The sequence below is a fragment of the Gambusia affinis genome, linkage group LG15 (assembly GCF_019740435.1).
Source record: "Gambusia affinis linkage group LG15, SWU_Gaff_1.0, whole genome shotgun sequence".
Classification (NCBI taxonomy): domain Eukaryota; kingdom Metazoa; phylum Chordata; class Actinopteri; order Cyprinodontiformes; family Poeciliidae; genus Gambusia; species Gambusia affinis.
Window position 1 is genome coordinate 9,181,802 of NC_057882.1, and position 16,092 is coordinate 9,197,893.

The 16,092-nt window shown below is 38.8% G+C and overlaps 2 protein-coding genes and 1 long non-coding RNA gene across 5 annotated transcripts; 2 read left to right on the plus strand and 1 right to left on the minus strand.

Annotated features, from left to right (window-relative positions):
- The first annotated feature begins 461 nt into the window (after window positions 1–461).
- Window positions 462–9,311, plus strand: inpp5kb (inositol polyphosphate-5-phosphatase Kb). Of its 3 annotated transcripts, XM_044139756.1 has the most exons (13): window positions 462–628; window positions 2,785–2,836; window positions 4,571–4,675; window positions 4,765–4,873; window positions 5,387–5,503; window positions 5,779–5,954; window positions 6,034–6,145; window positions 6,218–6,327; window positions 8,149–8,371; window positions 8,448–8,585; window positions 8,666–8,749; window positions 8,830–8,934; window positions 9,052–9,311. In XM_044139756.1, exons 2-13 carry the CDS (start codon window positions 2,793–2,795, stop codon window positions 9,118–9,120), a joined length of 1,392 nt encoding a protein of 463 aa, XP_043995691.1. In that variant the 5' UTR covers window positions 462–628; window positions 2,785–2,792; the 3' UTR covers window positions 9,121–9,311. The 3 variants fall into 3 exon arrangements, with proteins under 3 accessions (XP_043995691.1, XP_043995690.1, XP_043995692.1); XM_044139755.1 differs by lacking the exons at window positions 462–628; window positions 2,785–2,836 and adding an exon at window positions 2,907–4,347; XM_044139757.1 differs by lacking the exons at window positions 462–628; window positions 2,785–2,836 and adding an exon at window positions 2,981–3,068.
- On the minus strand, window positions 4,155–7,608 carry LOC122844385. Its single transcript, XR_006372876.1, has 3 exons — window positions 7,321–7,608; window positions 6,031–6,127; window positions 4,155–4,239 (listed from the first exon to the last, which is right to left on the minus strand). It is a non-coding gene; the product is annotated as an uncharacterized LOC122844385 (long non-coding RNA).
- A 992-nt stretch (window positions 9,312–10,303) lies between the features above and the next one.
- On the plus strand, window positions 10,304–15,987 carry nle1 (notchless homolog 1 (Drosophila)). The gene is made up of 13 exons (XM_044139759.1): window positions 10,304–10,462; window positions 11,345–11,506; window positions 12,045–12,265; window positions 12,396–12,475; window positions 12,592–12,668; window positions 12,751–12,848; window positions 12,941–13,133; window positions 13,205–13,340; window positions 13,415–13,461; window positions 13,542–13,744; window positions 14,673–14,832; window positions 14,915–14,985; window positions 15,063–15,987. Exons 1-13 carry the CDS (start codon window positions 10,349–10,351, stop codon window positions 15,073–15,075), a joined length of 1,575 nt encoding a protein of 524 aa, XP_043995694.1. The 5' UTR covers window positions 10,304–10,348; the 3' UTR covers window positions 15,076–15,987.
- The last annotated feature ends 105 nt before the right edge of the window (window positions 15,988–16,092 follow it).

The following is a 16,092-nucleotide window of genomic DNA, read 5'->3' on the forward strand; positions in this document are numbered from 1 at the left end:
TGAGTATGAGCCTGATAAGGAGAGCTGCAACACATTTTTACTGAATGTGGATGAGAGTTTCTCTTTGTGGGAGTTAGAAAAAGATTCTCTTGCTATATTAATGTTAGTCATTAGCTGAAAATGTAAAAATAAGTAACCTAATGAGTTTTAGTCTACTTACCCTAAGAAGCTTTCCTAATAATTTTGCACTCAAGTTAACACTTTTCAAAATGCTGTACAAGAAATCACTTTGAAGACAACAGACCATAAACTTTTCCACTGTCTGTTTTGTCAGATGTTGTTTTAGTTAAATCTATTAAAAAGAAATGTATTATGATACTAGAGCACCTTACACATTTCATACTGTTAAATATCTAAGGATTATTTTTAAACATACAATACGTCCTTTATAGCTATTCACAAATACTTTCTCACTGGGTTATTGACCAACCAAGGATATTAGCTTAATCCGATGTTACGCTGTTAGTCTGCTGTGGGTCAGGGCACAGTACAAAGGAAATTAACAAACTGTCAAATAACATCACAGCCGTCCAGAGGGGAAGAAACTACATTTCTCGTCACGTCTTTGGAGATTTTTACCTTTGAAGACAATTTTTCTGGACAACATAAGACTCATATACCAACAACGGTAGAATTTCAAGTGCTTTGCTTTACTTTTTTACTTTGTTCTTTTGATTTTTCTGTCACGAAAAATGTATCAGTAGGAAAGTCTGTCTTGGCTGTGAAGGCTTAAGGTAAAAAAAACAAACAAAACAAAAAAAACAAGTTAAAGGATTATAATGACAATAGCAAGAAAATAATTTTCACAAAAAAGATGTATGTAATCATATCTGTATTGGTTTGATCTTTGTAATCGTTTTCATTTCTTGTCTTAACTGTCATGCTTTGTGCCCTCTTTTAGTTCTAGTTAAATTTCAAAATTTCTGATGTATTTTATATAACTGTAGGGTTTTTACAGTGGCTCTTGTGTGTATGTGTGTGTGCGTTAAGTCATGTTGTGTCTCTCTTTAGTTGTGTCCTTTCAGTGACATTTAAAAGGTAAAGCACAGTTGTGACACTGTGTGGTTCCCTGGAGGAGTTGCTTGATCTGTTATTCATTTATATTCCAGGTCTGGTGCAGATTTCACTTCCAAATACGAGCAAAATTGTTTTATTCACAAAGAAAAATCTCACTGTGCTATTCTGCAGATGAATTGCACGTCATAAAAACATACTTAAGCTTGCTAAATGTAAATTTTATAATTTTTCTATTGGACTATTGTGTTAAGACAACTCTAATCAACATCATGTAGCCTGTTCTAACACATAAACTCATCTTTTGTTTACATTAGGTAATAATTTACAGAGAAACCAAAGAATATTTATGTGTGACAAAGAGATAGAAGGCTGAACACCAAAACCAATTTTCCTTATTTGAATATATTGAGAGCAGAACATGTAGTGTTTCTCTATTTACTGGATTTTTACAGTCTCTTTCTTTATCTTTATAGTTTGTCTGGGGGGATATTTTTATATATTTATTTCTTAGTAGGTGTTTCAAAGAGGATGCTAACTGTTGGTCAACCACCCCCAACCTGGATTTCAATGGAAACAGTTGCATGAATTTGTAAATAACTGCCTCTTATTAGGCAGTTATAAAATTATAACAGTTTAAGTAGATTTGACATAAGCCACTTTGATGTTTTAAGTTATTTGTGAAAGTCTACTTGGTTTTGGTTAACCTCTTAGATTAACCAGGACAAACTAATCTCAATTCACTATAAAACACATCAACTAGCTAATATGCCTGTAACTTTTCAGTAGAACTCCTTTAAAAATCTTGAGCTATCCCTTTAATTATAATATTTCCTCATAAGGCTCATCAGAAAACTGAAGACAGAGTGTCCTGGGAGTGGTACATTGACTAAAATAAAGTCTAGTGTCACTCAAACTCCTACTGACGAGAAAAAAAACTTCACAGCGCGAAGGATGCCATATTTTGAGATTTTCTGGAGCTTCTTGAAAGTAGCAGTGCTGCCCTCATGTGGTCAAACAGAATAATTCCAGGTGATACATAAGAATAAAGTAGAAATCTATAAAAGTTCTGAAGAAATTTAAACGGGGCCTGCCAAAGTGTGTCTATTGGTTAGAACCCAGCGTTGTGCAAGGAATTAGCATCAAAGCTAAAGCAAGCTACAATGTACTCAATAGCATGTGGAGAGTCGCAAGCATGATGAGTAACATGTACTTACTCCATTTAGTATATTAAAATTAGTGTATAAGCTAAAATTCGCCAAAATGCTATCATTAGCATTTTGGCGAATTCTGGTTTGTTGTTCCAAAGATTTATTGTACGAGTCTTGAAGATTAAAAAATAATAATAACAACAAAAAAACTGTTTTTTAATCTTTTATTTAATGGCTTGGTCTGCTGGAATACTTTTAGAAAACCCTTCACCACTTATGTTTTCTGAGGATTGTCTCTTTCCTCTGCGACAGCCACCTACATATTGCACAGTGGAAAATGTAATCCACTAAAATGTCCATCAGCTCTCTCAGATTATGCAATCCTTGATACACTGTCATTTCGATGTGAGCAAAGCTCACTATGATCAAACACGATTACAAAGCCATTTCAGAAATGACTATCAGGCATCTCCATCTTAGCTGGCCTTGTTTGTTTCCTATGCATTTCCTATGCATCCCTATGCTTAGTGTAAACTTGTAAAAAAGAGTAAGCTTCTGTATTGTGCATAAAACCTCTTTATTTCCTGGTTTTTTTAACTGTGTCAGTTTGCATCTGCAGGATAGAAGATGAGCACTGAGAGATTTACAAGTGGTTGGACAGACAAGCACAGGTGAGCAAGGCACTGTATCATTTAATATAACGAGCTGCTTTGTTATCCTCTTAACTCTTCTCATTGTCGTGAGTTTCTTAATGTCACCCTGTTTCATGAGGTGGCATCTGTTTTGGGATTTGTCTTTGAATCTGTGAAGCCCTTATTTTAATAAGGCTGTAAAAAAAAGTACTTTAACAAATTAAATTTGACAGATTTAACCAAAACTGTGAATATATCAACCTTTACGTAGGTAATTAGCACTCTTAGACTGTTACTCAATTACAGAGCTAGACTTTAGATTTATGGCTTTTTAAATCTGATTTTGTTTTGTAAACTGGGAAATATAATCTCACCCTTTGTGTGGTTTTGCAATTTTTAAATCAGTTAATCGTCCGTTTCCTCACCCTTATTTAAGATTTTGTCGCGTGGCTCCAAAACTGTTATGCAATTGATTTGCAGTTAATTGTTCTACAACATTGCTACATCAAAGAATTTGAGGTGTTATTCGTAAAACTGAAGCCTGGATAAACGTGTGAAAGGCCTTAGGTTTAAAACTGAACGTGACCTGCATGTCTCTGGGTTTACAAAGATAACCTTTCCCCTACATGAAAAGAATCTGGATTGAGACAAAACAAGGCTAATTCGCCGTTGCCCTGGTGACTAATGCGCGGGTGTAATTGTGGGGTTTCAGGCGTTGTTCTGTGTGTTCAGCTGATGGAGAGAGTGCTGATAGTAAACCTCTTAGGGATCTGAAGACTTACCTAAGTCCTGCAACAATACTCTCAGTTATGGAGGATCAATCGGTGGTCCCCCTCCTCCAGCCTCTGAGTCTGCATACGCTCACACGAACAAACCTTTGCACATTCACATGGCTGTCTCCTGCCTGTGATTAGGCACCAAATCTGGGTTGCCAACATTCCTCAGTCGACCCCACTGCGCCGTCAAACTGAGCGTCATTCTTGCATGACTGCACAGAACCAGAGGAGAGACATCACCCGCACAGACTCTTCTCATTCTCATCCTCTTTTAGGAATTTTTAGCAAAAATTGACTGAAGTGCAAAAGAGATTTGATTATCAACAAATCATTTGGATTAATTCCACCTGCTTGAGCAGAGAGGAAGTATCTCAAATCAAATGGTCGCAACCAGGTCAGCTAAAAGAATAAAAAAAAACAGAGCCAAGTAACTTTCTTGTACTGGATTTTTTCTGCATGGAGGACTAAATTTTTTGTCTTTCACTTGCGTGTTTCCTGATAAAAAAGGATTCTCTGGGGCACTAGGAAAGCTCCTTTTTTTTATGCTTAAAAGATGGACCTTTTACCGGAGAGTTCACGGTTGCGCTCGGACAGCACAAGCAGCTCTGCGTCTCAGGGCTCCAGGTCGAAGACGATCCTCCGCCAGCGCCTGTCCGAGTTGATGACCTGCATAGAAGACATGAGTTCTGATGACGAAGCCAGCGAGGAAGTGTCCCGCACGCTGGACGAAGCCTTTCAGCTTTGTGGACGATTACTACCCACTGATGCGTTCAGGTTGACCAATGCATATGTTCACATGTTTATGCAGGCATCAGAAAGAAAACGTTTTTTATGAAATGTTGGGCTTCTTAGAGGTTGTTTTTGCTGGCAATAGTTTGGTCAGCTGCAGATGTTAAAACCCAGGGTAAATCCTGCTTTACGGTATTATTTAATTATATATAAATATAAAAAGGTGGTGAAATTTTAATAGAAAATAAATAATTAATAATTGTTACAGGCTGCACATGGTCACCTGGAATGTGGCTACAGCAGAACCTCCTGAGGACGTCGCCTCATTGCTACAACTAAATGATCAACCCTCCATAGACCTTTATGTGATTGGGTATGGAAAACCGTAGCAGACAGATATTTATGAATAGCAGCATGATTGAGTCATTTTGTTTGCTTTCCATTTTTACTGGTGTTATTTAGCTTGCAGGAAGTAAATGCCACACCTGTGAGATTTATCTCAGACTTGATGGCAGAAGATTCCTGGAGCCATCTTTTCATGGACACACTGGGACCCAAAGGCTTTGTAAAGGTGAGAAAAGAGGAAATAGTAGTGTAGCAATAGATGCATGTAAATAAATATTCAGTAGTGGTTTATATTGTCTTTTTGTGCTTCATCCATTAGAGTTTGACGCCTCAAGGTGAAAAATATGTTAACTTTTTAAGCCTTTATTGGAAAATGGCAAAAAAAATAATTTGCAGCTGAAAGAAAGTTGAAAGAGATGAAAAAGACAAAGTAAAGCTAAAAACAGACCAGCTAAAAAAATGAGTTTGAGGCAAATTGTGGGTGAATTTTAAAGACCATAAATCATTTTCCTTTCCCTAAAAGAGTCCTCTGTTGGTCCATCACATAAAGTCCCTTAAGGATATGTTGAAATTTGTGACTGGAACCAAATGAAACTCATAATAGATAAAGTAAAATGTAAATTTTTCCAAGATAATATACACTGTAACTCATAGAAGCTGCAAACAAAAATCAAATATATAATCACAGGAATACGCCAAACACTAAACGACAAATGCTTGTTTTTCTATGTGTGTTCAGATCACATCGGTGAGGATGCAGGGTTTGCTGCTGCTGGTTTTTGCCAAAATGATGCATCTCCCCTTCATCAGAAACATCCAGACCACCTACACTCGCACTGGCATCTTTGGCTACTGGGTAGGACATTTTTTTAGCGGCCTTGGCTTAACCCTAAACATTGTAGAGAGATCAACTCTAATAGGCGTTGGTATTCCAGTGACATCAAAGGTTTTAAATAAAAGGCCTTTTGTGCTTGTGAGGTGGAAAGTGGGCAACATGAGAGAACACTGGCCTTTAATAAACACTAGGACGTGTTCCAACAAATAATTAAGGTTCAATGGGAAAAAAAAATCATGCTATGTGCTATCATGCTTCAAAATAGTTTCATTCTTTCCTCTTTTTTTCTATCTCAGGGAAATAAAGGTGCCGTCTCTGTACGCTTTTCCTTCTACGGCCATATGATGTGCTTCCTCAACTGCCACCTTGCAGCTCACATGCACAATGCCCTGCAACGCGTTGACGAGTTTGAGTACATCCTGGAAACACAAGACTTTGACATCTATGACACGCCTCATGTCCTGGACCACAAGTCAGTGTTTCCGCACATAATCAAGCTACCATCCAACCAAACCCAATTCTGAAATAGAGGTGTCTGTGGTTCTTACCAGGGTGGTGTTCTGGTTTGGTGATCTGAACTTCCGTATCGAGGACCATGGCTTGCATTTTGTCCGCTCATCCATCAATGGAGGACGCCTCAATTTGCTGTGGAGCAAGGACCAGGTAAGGGATTAAGAATAGTACACCCAGCTATTTATGGATGAAGATATTCTGGTCGACATTTTGTTGTTGCAGCTCATCATGATGAAGAAAAAGGAACCCTTTCTGCAGGAGTTTGACGAAGGGCCACTGAATTTTAAACCCACCTACAAGTTTGACCGTAAAGCTGAGTCCTATGACATCAGGTACCCTGTGTCTAAACTGGCGCTCATATACCACACAGATTAACACCTTTTACAGCATTCTGATTGAACTTAAATTTCTGCAGCTCTGCAAAGACATGGTTGGGTTTTAAGTAAGAAACTCTTCATTTCTGTGTCGCATGCTCCACATTTCCCTTTTTTGTCGGCCACTCCACCTTTAGTTAATGCAGAAATCAGCTTCAAGTGTGCACAGCATGCATCAGATCAAAGGCAGTTTTGTTTTCCTCTGACCCCACCATAATGTGTCTGCCTTAGAACGAGAACTGTGGCACTGCCCTTAACCATGTACAGACCAAGGCCTCTGCAGCGCTGCAGTACCACCCTCCTCTGCCTCCTCACCTCCCTCTTCTGGGGAATGGTCTGTTTGTGGTTGGGGGCTTGGTATAGAGAATTTAACCCACCAAGGTGGGTGTCTCCATAAATTTGTGCTGTAAAATTAGATGTAACAGCTTCCTTTATACCGGTCCCGTCATACAGACTCGCGTGGACAGTGGGTTGGATTGTAAGTGGTTTAATTTACAACCTGTAATGAGGGGTTGATAAAAACATCCTGTTAGCCTCCCTTACTGGTCCACCTGTCCTCATATAAGAGCGCAAAACAGTCTGTGTTACAAATAATTATTACAATGAAGTATAACAATAGCTATATTTTTTTCTAACATGTGATCGTATAGTGGTTATAATTAATAATACATCTTTAATATAATTTTTATACAATTTCATCTTTCTTTTATAAATAAAACAATCTAGAAAAATAAATACAGATAGCAATCAAAATTAATTATTAAATTACTAAATAGCACCCTCTAGTGCTTCACAGAAAACAACGGCCGTGTTGTCATGGAAACAGCTAATAAACAAACTAACGAATTGGCAAACATAACTGACAAACAGGCTAATACAACAGACAAACTGACAAACATAACTGACAAACTGACAAACATAACTGACACATTAAATTATTGACATTTTTACCTGTAATGAGTGGTTGATAAAAACATCCTGTTAGCCTCCCTTACTGGTCCACCTGTCCTCTGTGTATCGCAACAACACTCCAATTTAGTCCCCGAACAAAACCACAAAAACAAGTCAGAGGAGAACCAGATTTGATGACTTGCCACATAAGAGCGCAAAACCGTCTGTGTGGAATTTCCGGTTTCCCCTCTTATTTATCGGCAACCAGTAGGGGGCGCCACACACCACTCATCACAAGGCAGTTATGAAATATATACAAAGATGTTTACCAAACATATTTTAGCAAGAATTTCACCTGTATATCTAATATCCGTTACATAGAGAAACAATTGGGCTATTAATAAATCAAATGTTGAAAAGTTACATAGAGTCCTGTTTGAAAATAAACAATTGTCCTTACAATACAAAGGGGGGACATAACTTATAACCGCAAAACATGTGGAGACACAAGTTCAACGGACAAAATTCAGATGGATTTAGCTTGCAGAATACTGTGGATGAATTTCAGATGTGGTCTATATTTTCATTCGTGCTGAGCTCCTGCCTGCTCCCCGCTGTTTGTACCTGAATAATACATGTTTTGCTTTCTAGAAGATATTTAATTACCTCCAGTTCTTCTTCAGATGGTTCTTCAGCCACACACTAGAATATAGTTACCTTTGCACTGCATGTTTGTGTGTTTTAGCGGCTCTTGTTTCCAGTGTTTTTATTAAATGTTCACATGAATTAGGGTAAATAAAAATGTGTCCTCAGGTAAGCACCAGATAAGATTTTTACCAAAATTCGAGTTCGCTCGTTATCATTCACTCTTGTTTTGATTTTGTTTAGCGGCAAGAAGAGAAAGCCAGCCTGGACGGATCGGATCCTCTGGCGGATCAAACCTAAAAGCCTCCCATCAGAAGAGGATGACGATGATGATGAGAAGGCATCAACTTCCACTGATGATGGGCAGGAGGAGTATCCAATCATGGTCACCCAGAACACATACACCAGTGTCATGAGCTACGGAGTCAGTGACCACAAGCCAGTCATTGGAAATTTTACTCTGGAGGCAAGTGCAAAAGTGTCACATGACCCCAGGGGTTGTATTTTATTACACCACATCTTTACTTTTGTAATCCCCACAGCTGAGAAAATACTTTGACACACAACTGGTAGACTTGGCACCTGTAGGCGAGTGGAGCGCAGACCAAAACGCACTTCTGACTTATACCATCCTAGAGGACTTCATGTCTTCCACATGGGACTGGATTGGCCTCTACAAGGTGTGCAAAGCAGGAAAAAGTCCATCACTACAACAATACAAACCGTACAGATGTGAACCGACTGTCTTGTTGACCTGCAGATTGGATTCAAGAGTGCGTCTGACTATGAAACCTTTGTATGGGTCAGAGAGAACGAGCTGCCAGAGGTTAATGAGGTCATTGAGGTAAAGTGGAATTGAAGAATGTTTTGTCAAGCCCAATTAAATGCCTTCTTCATAAGCGTGCACTCCTGTTTTGGCTACAGAAATCTGTGGTTAAAGATGACCTCCCTCTGCTAAGCGGAGAATATGTTCTGGGTTACTACAGTACGAACCTGAACAGCATCGTTGGCCTAAGTGACAACTTCCAGGTGACGTACCACACTATGCCACTCATTTGTACTTAAGCATTTCTTAACCAAATATGATAATCTTATACCAGTGGATTAGCTTCCCTTTTTATTCTATATGTTTGTATGAATTTGTAGATCCTGGAATCCAAGCGAGCTGCCATGGAAGGTCTTGTTTCTAAAGACATCAATGGGATCGACAAATAAAAGAAACATTGCTGCAGTGCCCTGATGTAAACCTCTGCACCATGATTGTGATTCAGAATTTAAATTGCCCAGCTACATGATGAGATGGTTGGGAACATCAATCTTGTATTTGCTGTTTTCCTTAAGATTCATTCTTCTAAAACTGGACCTTTGGTTGAGAATAAACTACTAATAAAATGAAATCACTTTAATGATTGACTGGCTAATGATATGCTTTGTATATACATTCTGATTAAGACATCATTACTCAAGATTTTGAAGGAAATTCACCCTGTTTTAACCTCAGACATTCATTTTGCTGTACTCCAGACTGTTGTTAAATAGTTGAGACTATCTGTACAACAATACACCAAAAGCAGAACTGGACTCTACAACATGACAATGACCCAAAGCAAGCTTCTCTAAGCACTCACTGAAAACTAAGAATTGGGAAAGTCACAGCCCAGACCTTTATATCATGCAGATGGTGTTGACTTTAAACAGGTTTTATATACAAGAAACCCTTCAAAGAAAGTGAGGACAAAGAAAAACTTTCCTCAGACTGATGCCAGAGATGGGATATCTACAAGAAATCTTCCACTGAAGCAATCTTAGCCAAATAGTGGTTAAGCTAGAGAGTTGGGTGTCCTAATGTATCTCAGTTAGAAAACTGAAAACTGTCATTTATTTAATAAGTAGAACAGGGTTACAGTTTAAATTAATTTTGAAGTGCAAATAAATCATTTTCTTTTCAGTCATTATGTGTTCAGTAAATAACAGAACACATAATGAGATATCTTCGTATTATATTCTTTTGCAAAGCCATGAGTATTGACCTTCTGGACCTAAAATTCAGATTTTGTTCCTCAACAGATTAAACTAATCTAAGCACCGTGCAAACTACCACAATTAAAATTCGTGCACAGACAACCCAAAAACAGTGCTTCTTTCCTCAGGTGTTGTGATATTATTCTGTCAATGCTGGAATAAATCTAAAACTTTTAAGATTATTGATGAGGAAACTTATCACCTACAGTATTCAGAATAAGCCACACGTAAAACCAAGGCCATTCTAAAAATAATTTGTGTTTAAATGGAGGAAATAATAGACATTTCTTGGGAATTAAAACATTTAATTGTTATTCTATAATAGCGAATCGTAGAAATAACATAAAGATAACTGATGGGTGCGTGTCACTACCACCTACCGATTTGGTAACTTTCCCATAATCCATTGCGGGATTATGCAATGGACGCAAGTGTAACTTCACTTGACGTTCTGTTTCCAGCAGCGTATCTTTTCAGTGGTAGGCTCTCTGACTGTAAACACGTGGAGACTGCATATCAACCCGATAAGTTAAAGGTAAGCGTTTAGTTTATAAATAAAGCATTCAGTGTTTATATAAAACCAATGACAGTTTTTGAATTAACTTTAGATTTACTCCTGTTCAGTGGCTCATGCAATAAAGGCTTCAAGATGCTAAAAGGTTTAGCTAATGAATGTGCTAGCTGAGTTAGCTTGAATGGAGAGCATGGACACCGCCAGTTAGCTAAAAATAAAACTGACAGATTGTCTTTGTTTATTTGTTACATTTTCCCCCAATTTGAATTGTCGTTTAATTATAGCTATATTTTCTAAATACAAATATGTAAATTAAAGTAAAGGTTTTGTGCCACTGGTTACCTGCGCTGGGTTGCAATAGAGAATTTTGCCAAACATAGAACCTGGAAGAAAATTAAATTATCATTTAGTTGATTTTCATTATAATGTGTTGGCTGTATGAATACGCGTATACCATGTCACAATTATTATCAATAAACATGAGAGCCTAAAATGGGTATTTACTTTCATGATAGGAAAAATTAGACTGTCGTGTCGCATTCAGAACAACTTTCAGATTCCCAGTTGAGTTGATGCTGACAAATCAAGTAATTGAGTTATTCTGAAACATTTTTTTCACTACCACATGACATGATCTTAATGCATTTGTATTCAGCTTAACTTGTTTGAAGCTGTACTTTTGGCAATAACAACTTTCAAACTTTTCCAGGTTTAAAAATGCAAATTAGTTTTAATATTTTTGGCTTTGTTTAATGTAACTAGAAGTTCCTTATTTTAAACGTTAATTAGCTTCTTGAAACATTCACTGTCACAATATAAATTGAGATGCTTTGGAGATTGTAACATTCAGAGATCGCACAAATGTACGGCAAAAACCAGGTCTAATAAATGTCATCTTGTTAGAGCTCTAACCGAACCAGACTCGAGATGACAAGTGAGGATGTGGAACGGCTGCTGATCCAGTTCCAGGACGAGAATGGGGAAATTCTGGGCTCACCTTTCGATGTGCCTCTCGACATCACCCCCGACAAACTGCAGCTCGTCTGCAATGCGTTGCTGCAAAAGGTAGCATTGGCTAGCTTGGCGTAAACATGCTTTTTAATACCTAGGAAATAAAAAATATATATACAAGGTAGCATTTGTAAAATGTAGGTCTTCTGTTTAATCTGATTTAAATGCGTATTTTATAGGTCGTATGTTAGACCAAAATCTTCTAGCATTGTGTTATAGAGAATGAATGTTCATGAGATCACGTAGACTTGTAGAATATTTATTTTTTATTTTTTAAGTCGCAGCCCCATTGTAATGTGTAATCATTCTGCTCCATTTTGTCATGTTTCACTCTGTAATTTCTGTGCATTTTATTGGGGTGATAAGTGATCAGCAAACGTCTCTGCCTCCCGTTTAAAGTCTTTTGTTACTTCTAGCTGTTTTTCCTCCAGTATTGTCTCGTATTTAGCTGAATAAAGTAATGCCACATGTTAAGTATGTTATTTAAAAAACAGAAAACTAAGCATTTTTTTACAGTTCTGCAAGGCACTGCGTTTAAAGCTGACTATTAAAACGTATTAATCTACATATTGCGACTCTGTACCTGCTGCAGGAGGAGCCCGTTCCTCTGGCATTCTTTGTGCGCGGCGAGGCAGAGGTGGTGTCCAGCCTGGGTTCCTGCATCCAGACTCTCGGGGTGGAGACAGAGCAGGTTCTGCCGGTGGTGTACCAACCTCAGGCTGTGTTCAGGGTCCGGGCCGTGACCCGCTGCACCAGCACGCTGCAGGGACACACAGAGGCAGTCATCTCCACTGCCTTCAGTCCTACCGGCAAGTGAGTTACTCTCAGACACGATAACCAGCTGCATGCTTTTTCAGAGTATTTGTCCAATATATCTATATATATATATAATATAAAAACCCACAAGATGCTGATTTGTAAGTTATGTTGTTGTTTGTTTGAGATATTTGGCCAGTGGATCAGGAGACACCACGGTGCGCTTTTGGGATCTGACGACAGAGACCCCCCATCACACCGCCAGAGGTAGGAAGTCACTCTCATCATTTCTGAGAGAGTCATAGGCATCATTTCTCTCTCAAAAAATACAAATTATATATTGACATCTGGACACCTCTGAGCTCTGCTGTGCTTTATTGAAGGACACAACCACTGGGTCCTCAGCATCGCCTGGTCCCCTGATGGAAAGAAGTTAGCTTCAGGGTGCAAGAACAGTCAGGTTTGTTCCAACCTTCTTTTTTTTTTTTTTGTCTAAACATGAATTCCACAAACTTTTTAAAATAATTTTCACAATGCTTTAGATCTGTCTTTGGGATCCGGTGACAGGAACACAGATAGGGAAGACTTTGACGGGACACACCAAGTGGATCACTTGGCTATGCTGGGAACCTCTCCATCTGTAAGCCTTCAGTTCCTCTTTTGGGTAGTTTTAGCTGTTTGTAGAAACCTAAACATTTTGCAACTGTTTGTTCCATCTCCCATCTGTTTCAGTAACCCAGAGTGCCGGTACTTAGCCAGCAGCTCCAAGGACGGCTCTGTTCGGATCTGGGACACTGTTCTGGGACGCTATGAGAAGATCTTGACAGGACACACTCAGTCAGTCACCTGTGTGAAATGGGGCGGAGACGGACTGCTCTACACCTCCTCCCAGGACCGCACAGTCAAAGTGTGGAGGCCCAAAGATGTAAGCCGGAGCGTCTGTTTAATCTTTAACTGAAATTTCCAGACGTGTTCATGTTTGTTTGTTGATTTCAGGGCGTGCTGTGCAGGACGCTGCAGGGTCACGCCCACTGGGTGAACACTCTGGCTCTCAGCACAGATTATGTATTACGCACTGGAGCTTTTGAACCTGCTACCGCCACCATCAACCCCCAGGATCTCACTGGATCTTGTAAGGCCTGCTGTTCCTTTGTAATGCTGGATTTTGAGTTTTGTTCCTGCCTAATTGGCATCATTTCCCTCTAGTGGATGAGATAAAGGAGACAGCCTTGCAGAGATACAATAAAGTTAGGGTGAGTACCTTTAATTTATGTGAGAGGAAAGTTTCTCTAATGCCTCGTTGATTCTCTCAATTTGTTGTCTTCCGTTGCAGGGTTCTGCTCCGGAGCGGTTGGTGTCTGGCTCTGATGATTTCACCTTATTCCTGTGGAATCCTGCTGAAGACAAAAAGCCTTTAGCCAGGATGACCGGCCACAGCGCTCTGGTCAACGAAGTGCTCTTCTCCCCTGACACCAGGCTCCTTGCTTCTGCTTCATTCGATAAGTCCATTAAAATCTGGGACGGACGTACTGGAAAGTAAGAAAACCTCTGACTCAGGAGGATTCATCTATTTACACACATAGCTGAGTCTTTATAAAAACAATTATCTCTGCCACATACTTAAAAAGAAAATAAGATTTTACACACAGGATCGGTTTCAGAAAATTGTTCATCTCCATTAACATGCATAAATATGTCACTGACGGTTGTTTTACACCTTCTAAACCCAGAGATAAAGCTAAAATATATGTCAGCCAATCATATTGCTTGAAAACAACCACAACTTCCTGTTGGGAATTAAACATGCCGTCATACGGTTCATTTTTGTAGATGGATATATATGTTGAACTACTTTTAAATAGCATATTAGAAGTTAATGAAGCACAAGACAATATCGATTGGAAATTATGCCAAAGCAGCCATGTTGATATATTGACACATTATTTGTTGCAGGCTGTAATGTGTTTGACCCTAAAACTCAGTTTTTCCTTTCACTCAAGCACAAATACAGAATTTTCTCAAATCTCCACTTTGGACAGTTTTCATAAGAAATTGTTTTTTGTGATAGTAAATAGAGTTTTTGTGTTGGTGAAAGGATAAAATGTTTCCATTATCCCAGATATCTGGCTATGTGTGGCCCAAGCCTCACCTTTTCTCCGTCTCTGATAAGAGTTTTAGCAAATCTATAGGTGCAGCTACATAAATCGGAATAACATGGAAGAGCTGGTTTATTTCAAAAATTGAAACTCAGATTTACACACAGAGCTCTTAAGGCCAAACATAATAATAATGCTTGTGAAGACTTTTTCCTTCCACTGAATTTTCCATTAAAATGCTTGAATACGACTCAGTTTTCGATTATACTTTGAGGTAATGTAGATGCATCTGGATGTGCAATGCCAAAAAGATCCATAAGATGGTGCCGTTAAGCTAAATACGTGCCATCCCCTCTTTTGGTTCTCAGATACCTGATGTCTCTGCGGGGACATGTGGGATCTGTGTATCAGGTGGCATGGTCAGCAGACAGCCGGCTGCTGGTCAGCGGCAGCAGTGATAGCACGCTGAAAGTTTGGGACATAAAGACTGGGAAGCTTAATATGGACCTTCCTGGACACGCTGATGAGGCAAGACAAGAGATGTGTTCAAGTCATTAATGAATGTTTGCGTTTTATTGACATTAGTTGATGCTTTTCCTTCTGTCTGTAGGTTTATGCTGTTGACTGGAGTCCTGATGGACAGAGAGTGGCAAGTGGTGGGAAAGACAAATGTCTTCGAATGTGAGTCACCCTACTTGTACAGTTTTCACAATTGTTGGACGTATCCACATACTAAACCTTTGCCTTGTTTTTTTCAGATGGAGAAGATAACCAATTATGTTTCCTCTCATATTGGGTTTTTTAAAACTTCAGACAGCTGAAGCAAAGGGTGTCCAGAGCAGATCCAGTCCTCTGATCGTCTTTACGGCGCCTGCCACAGGAGCGATTGTGTCAAGGAACTTGGATCCTGTTACAATACAAATGCTGAGTCTTGTTTTCAAGCCCAAATGTTAATTATTTACAATGCAAGACTTGCAAACAAAGCTTGCCCAAATGGACATTTAAAACGTAAAACATCCATTTCCTTCAGATTACTGCATATAAAAGTATTTCAAAACATTTACCTTTCGCAATGTAACAACCCTCATCTGTACAAATCAGGTGCCAGTTTGCAGATTACTGAAAGCGTGTTAACGCATCATCATAGATGTAAGGATACATAAAAGAATCATACTTTTTAGTACATTATCAGAAAGCTATACAACTCCTGTTTTCATCTCAGTTCTTGAGATATTTTGGTGATATTTTCATGAACAGTTGATCTGATGAGGCAGCATGTGGGAGCGTTAACATCTTCCTCTGTGATGTTAAGTCCACTTGCCCTGCACCTTCAGCCTTTATTCTCTTCTGCCGCCAGCGCGACATTAAACACATCTCTAAATTTCAGCGGCAGGAAATCCTGAACATTTCTTTCATCCCATATTGGGAAACCTAATTTCTTGTCCATAGCATGAATCTATTGCTGGATGATTTACTCTGAATGCATTCTAACTTGAGGTCCCTCCCACCATACTGTTGACTTATCAGTAAATGAAGTGGCTGGCAGAGGAACAAGAAACAAAGTTTCCCTCTGAATGGTTGAGAAATGTTGATTACAACCAGTTTGTATACATGTATTATTCAATCTCATTGTATTATGTTGTGCTTTATAATGATAATAAAGACTTGATATGTGATCTTCAATAGCTGTCCCTTTTGAGTTAATACTATACAAATTCGATTACGATAACAAATGTTACCGCAACATTAAGTTTAAGCTTGCATTTTGAGTGTAAGAGTTATTTTTGC